The sequence below is a fragment of the Phycodurus eques genome, chromosome 6 (assembly GCF_024500275.1).
Source record: "Phycodurus eques isolate BA_2022a chromosome 6, UOR_Pequ_1.1, whole genome shotgun sequence".
Lineage (NCBI taxonomy): Eukaryota > Metazoa > Chordata > Actinopteri > Syngnathiformes > Syngnathidae > Phycodurus > Phycodurus eques.
In genome coordinates, this window is record NC_084530.1 from 27,574,292 (window position 1) to 27,580,371 (window position 6,080).

Here is a 6,080-nt window from a genome sequence, read left to right on the forward strand (position 1 = left end):
CTTGAAGTGACGGTCACCATAGTGACCAAGCACCTCTCATTGCCAACCCTGAGATTTAAGCCAAGGTGAACAAACCCGTCCTTTTTACGTCGGTGCGTATGAACGACCGTGTGCTTTGCTCTCTTACCAAGTCCTCGTAGTGTTCTCTTGGAGACGTCCTTGTGAGGCAGATGACTCACCGGGCGGACTGGAGCTGCCTCGCCGTCAGCCACTGCGACCTGTGGTTACAAGAAGCCGCGCCTACAAAATAAAACATAATAATTGCCTTGAATCCAGTCCAAGTCCCCATAAAAACACCAACAAAATGATTTGCAACATGTAAATCTCCTTATTTGATGTTTAGTTTCACAGTAAACTTCAACCCGGAGTGTCAATAAATAGCTTAATGAAACCTTTTTAAAAAGAGGCCCCATGCTTTGTGCTTTACACGTGCGATTTGACTGCTGGGCAAGATGGACCCAAAGCTTGTATAAATTGAAAAGAAGCTGCAAAAAAAAAAATGTAAAAAAAAAAAAAAAAAAAAAAAATTGTCAAAAAACCCACAGATTAGGTAAAGTCGAGTTTGATGAGGAAGATGATTTATTGAGCCTGAATGAAATCGGGTAATGATGGCATAGGAGGATGTATGCATGAAAAATGTATTAGCTCACAAATGCATTTTTTTTTCTTCCATCCTTGACTTTTATAACTGATGATTTTGTTGTCATCACACATACACGATAAGATCTCTGTCTCACTGTAAAGGTATGGAGGGTGTATGCGGTTGCCATGGAGACTATTCTTCTTGGCAACACAAATGTGCGCCGGATTTTGATTGGTCACATGATCTGCGGGAGCCATCGGCCACTGGAAAACCTCACAGGACCACCCGTGAAATTCAGACTACAGCGAGCAATCTATAATATTCATATACTAGTGCAAATCCATGTACTGTATCGTTTTCTGCCTGGTTCGTCAAACGTTATTATGCTGTTATATATTGAGGATTTAAGCGGATTTCATCTTAAATTACAGTATATTAGTATATATAGTTCGTAGGTTTTTTACAATCATGTCTGTGAAACATACTTTAGGCAACTCTATATTTGCTGAAATTAGAGCATTTTTAGGGGCAGGCTGTTTACGCCGGCCCATATTCCGCTGGGCCAATGGAGGGTGAGGCTTTCGTTACCATGACGACCAGGGTAAGTTTCTGGACTTTTCCAACTAGAGCAGTGTGGCAGACAATAAGGTCATTTTCATTGGCGAAGGCTGCACTTCATACATTCGACGATGTGAATATGTATTGTATGTGGCTAGTTGACACATCTCCAAACAAATACCAACCTCCACTACCACAGCAGTTCCTAATGCTAATCTGTGCATCCAATAAAATTCAATGCAGATCTGCTTACCTGTTGCCTTTAACGTAATAGCAGGGGTGTTGCACCGTGGGGCCTGTGGGCCTCTTAGCATGACAGAGTTTCAGACAGCATACTTCGGCAGGTGTCGCTCGAAAGTGGCTCTGGATCTTCACCCAGCCTAGCATCCTTGTCATGAGCGGAGAAACTCAGTGTGTGGACAGTTGTTCTGTAAATGAAGTTCTTATGATCGGTTCCTTGGTCGATTTTTTGCTTTGTCGAGCCAAACTCAAGTTGCGAGTGAGCTTTAGATACGTCGCCACTCGAGTGAAATGAAAAAAAAATAATAATAAAAATAGAGCGCGACAATTGCCGATGCACTTCTAGCCGTTTATTGAACAGTACAAACAGTCAAACGCACACATACAAAATGAAAACACCTGCAAGGAGCATGGAGAAGTGGCTAACACAGAACTCACCGCTTGGTAAACGGCCAATAAGAGATGGAGTCAGAGCTCCTGACGTCACTCACTAGGCCACACCTCTTAAAGGCACACATCAACACACAAATACTACAGCGTGTGTGACTTTCAGTTTATATACTCTATAGGGGTATCAAACTCATTTTTCTCACGGGCCACATTTTAGTTACGGTTTCCCTCAGAGGGCCATTATGACTGTGAAACCATAAAAATCTTTGATTACCTCCATCATTTTTATTTTTTATTTTCTTGTCCTGTTCGGCTGTAACAGAAATCACCTCGTCATATTATTACACCCGAAATCTATAAACTACTTTTGGAATCAGAAATAAAGGCTAATGGGGTTTTCAACTATTGTTCATATTTGGTAACACAAAAACGCTTGCAATTTACGAAATATGACAATTAGAAATGTTGGTACAGATTTTATCGTGGAAGTTGACACACATGATTTGCCTTCGCAGGCCACATAAAATCATGTGGTGGGCCGGATCTGGCCCCCGGGCCTTGAGTTTGACACCTGTGTCTTATGAGAACATATTCATAAATCTTGTTAACTTGATACTATGTTTCTCTCATCTATCTAGAAAAAAAAAAACAGTTATTAATGAGCATTCCCGTTTAATGTGAGCCGCCACGTCCCCAGAGGTCTCATTTCCTTGAAGTTGGTGAAGTCATCCTCGCTAATATTGGTGCTAATTAAAAACTAACAACTGAAAAACGATGTACTTTTCTAACGAGGGAACGTTCATATTGTAGCTCCATTTCAGTTTTGGCTTGATAATGAATGCTACGCTTTTTCAATATGTGAGATAAATAGAAGGAAAAAGACTGAGCCATGAGCGTGAGGCACATGGAGATGAATGGGGAGGTTGTGTACACCGACAATCACTTTTTGTCTTTCTTACTTCAAGTGTTAGCTGTGACCTAAAGACGATGAAAAGCTACATGACGGAGCAAGTGAAGCCGCAGCACTCCTTCAGCAGGGTGAGGCCCGTTTGGGAGAAGGGGGAAGAGTTCTGCTGAGCCCTGGATGCCGCACGCCTGCTCTGTCCATCTGTAGCAAAGACAATGCGTTTGCTCCAAGATTTAAGCACCAGACTAACTATTTTCCAGTGAAAAAGCATTAATCCCTGCCATATTATATATATATATATATATATATATATATATATATATATATATATTCACATCCTGAGCGTGTAATACCTTTTTTCTGCAAGTGTCTCGGGAATTTGGACCTTAGAAAATCTGCCATTTCTTTATCTTCTTCTTTCTCCCTGCAAGCGAGAGTGCATGAATACTAAATCCTCCTGGGTTTCAATTAAAAATCAGTTTGTTAAAAGAAGTTGGTCTTTATTTATATTTGCCGGGTTTGCCTCTTCATGGATTGGAGCCTCCAAAGTTCAATGCCACTGAAATGTGCAGTCTGTTGAATTATGTGGGGGTCCACACATACCGATTTTTAACCACACACTTGACGAGGGGAGATAAAAAAAAAAAAAAATTCCACCAATTTCCACCGACAATCACGAGTGTCCTTGCCTAAATTAGATGCCTATCGTACTACCAAGACCAGGGTTGAAAGCTCCATGCGAATAAATGGGAATAAACGATTGGTACATAAAATCTACAAAATTGAAGGCTGGTTCCTGATAGTGAACTGAAATCTAAAGAGAAGCACTTCCGCATAAAGCTAGCTAAAACTATTAAGATTTTTTTTTTTTTGGCAAGTATTTGCACGTTACGCAGAAAAAGACGAAGGGAGCGAGGAGTGACAGCCAGTGTGTGGACCAGTGCTTCCAGCTTGCACAGCCGCTTTAGAGCGCCTCGTTGTTGCAGCGTGGAAAAGCCCTGCGACGAACCGGTGGGATACGGTCCAGCGACCGGAGGCGCTAAGGGGATATATTTTGTAACTCAAACAAATGCAGTTATGTGTAGACATAAGAAAGAGGCTTGACAAAGTAGTATCCATTTTTTTTCCAGGTCATAGTAGTGGAATTTGATTGACAGTTGAGGGTGTGGGTAATTTGACAGGCTTGTTAACAACAGTCCTCTCTGTGGTGGATCAAATTTACAAGACATAAGGAAAGCTATCTATATTGCATGGAAGTCTGCTTATGAGAAAATGTTTATATTTGTGCTACCTTTGCAATAAATGACCCTCAATTCCCAGTTAATTCCCATAAATTGCGTTTGAATTCCAACATTTCCATAATTTCCACAGAATATTTCCAAATAGGAATAAAGTATTTAAAAACTCAGGAAAAAGTAAATTCTACTGTCAGTACTTCCTATGGGAAAATGTATTCTATTTATCAATGGATTTAAAATGTGATAAGACTGTGAAGTGACGCAGTTCCAGTGTATTAACATCGACGGGAAAATGATGTCGTAAAAGGTCATTAGGAGCGAGATTCTGATTATCACAGACAAGATGGCCTTTAGCCTTTCATCCTTTTTTCTCTGGTTCATTCATGTTCTCCTGCATCCTGCCTCTCACCTTTGCTATGACTGCTCATGCAGGCAAACAACGCTCAACATGCACGACGTATTCAGAACACGCATTAGATTCCACATCATCTCCTCTCAGGCCTCTCTGCAGCTGAATAAGGGCCCTGACCTTTTCCCATTGCACTTATAAAATGACTCACCCAGAATATTACAGCTTCTCTCTCGCTCATCTGTCTCTCTAGTGATGGAAAACGCTCACCTGAGTCTTTCGAACTCAACGTCATCCACCAGGAAGTCTCTGGTTTCCACCAACTTATGGATCTGCAGAAGAAGCTCTTCTTCTTTTTGTTGATCCTCGTTGGACTTGTCGTTGTCTACGTCAGGAAAAGAGTATAAAAGAGACACATTGAGTTGCTTTGTATTTGTCTAGGTTAGATTTGTGTGGTTTCCTCAGCGTCCACAAAAAGTAAATAAATACAAAAATGGACAATGGATGAATGAACTAAACTAAGGCAGGGTGATAAAACATCTGGCATATTGTATAATGGCGTCCTGCAGGGATATGAAAATCTTCCAGAACTTCATGAACTCAATTAGCATCTATTTATTGACCAAAGTTACTTGAAAAAATAAATAAAAGTATTGGATAGATGAGTGATTGGGGTGCGGTATTTTTGCTGTTAAAATCAATCATTGTTTGAGTCAGTGAAAAATCGGGGGAAAAAATCCAATTAAGATTATTGATATCGTGTTCTGTTTTAAATGGGTATCTACTGTGAAGGTGTTGCGTCCAACCTGGTAGTGACACTAATTTTTGTAGCTCCTTCTTCAGCCGAGTGATCTCCTTGCACAACTGAATGTCATCCATCCTGCAAAAGATCCAGAAAAGCACAGAAGTCATGCTGCTGAAGTCCCAATGTGGTGATTGTCAAACTATACACATCTCTTATACATAGATAAAAAAAAAAAAAGCAAAAAATTAGCCCATCTATAATCAGAGTGGCTGGTTGGATGTTGAAAATCAACTTGACCATCTCACATGTATCTGAGCTCTGACTCCCTCCGGACCAGAATATCTCTGATGCGGTCAATCTTGAAGAGTTCGCCCTCGATGTCGTCCGCAGTGATACTGGAGTCCGCCATGGACACCACGTCCTCCTCTGGAATAAAACATGGAATAAAGGACAATTTATTCCTCTCTATTTTCAATCTCTTTCCAGCACTTACTCACTCAAGCACCAACACACACAGTGGAAGAACAGACACCTGTAGATGCTTGCTACACTTGACATGACTGCAGTTAAAAAAAAGTATAGTATTTACAGAAGAACCTACTGTGCATTTACACCAGAACAGAACAGCAAGACAAGAAACATGAGCCGTAAGGCAAAACATTGACAGGGAATGCATTTTAAATGAGAACACTGCAGCACGAGTACGTTCGCTCACACCTGCTTTGTGGCTGCCTGTGCTCCATTGTGCACGATCCAGCGATCCATACTGATGGAAAGATTCTCTCTTCTTCTCCTCCATCACTCCAGCTTCTCCTCCTCTCTGCGGGACGCGTACACAGCAGCAGCAGCAGCAGCAAGAAAGAAAGAAACAAACAAACAAAAGCATGAAAAGTGAGACGCTGCATTTCGGCTGTGACTCATTGCCAGCCCGAGTCACCGACCTGCAGAGGTACGAGATGCTCCCCACATGCTCGGTCCGGAGTGCGTGTGCGCGGATGGAAGACTCCCTGTCAATCAAGCTGGGCACAGGGGCCGCAGCGCCATCTGGTGGTCGTGAGACACGGCTGCAA

At 41.7% G+C, this 6,080-nt stretch overlaps 1 protein-coding gene across 2 annotated transcripts; it reads right to left on the bottom strand.

Annotated features, from left to right (window-relative positions):
- Nucleotides 1–1,709: 1,709 nt before the first annotated feature.
- On the bottom strand, nucleotides 1,710–6,066 carry pik3r6a (phosphoinositide-3-kinase, regulatory subunit 6a). 2 transcript variants are annotated; one of them, XM_061679959.1, is made up of 7 exons: nucleotides 5,952–6,066; nucleotides 5,728–5,830; nucleotides 5,316–5,436; nucleotides 5,072–5,145; nucleotides 4,536–4,650; nucleotides 3,032–3,102; nucleotides 1,710–2,879 (listed from the first exon to the last, which is right to left on the bottom strand). In XM_061679959.1, the coding sequence occupies exons 2-7, from the start codon at nucleotides 5,807–5,809 to the stop codon at nucleotides 2,767–2,769; spliced, it is 576 nt and encodes a 191-aa protein (XP_061535943.1). In that variant the 5' UTR covers nucleotides 5,810–5,830; nucleotides 5,952–6,066; the 3' UTR covers nucleotides 1,710–2,766. The 2 variants fall into 2 exon arrangements, with proteins under 2 accessions (XP_061535943.1, XP_061535942.1); XM_061679958.1 differs by lacking the exon at nucleotides 5,952–6,066 and having other exon boundaries at nucleotides 5,728–5,918.
- Nucleotides 6,067–6,080: the final 14 nt, after the last annotated feature.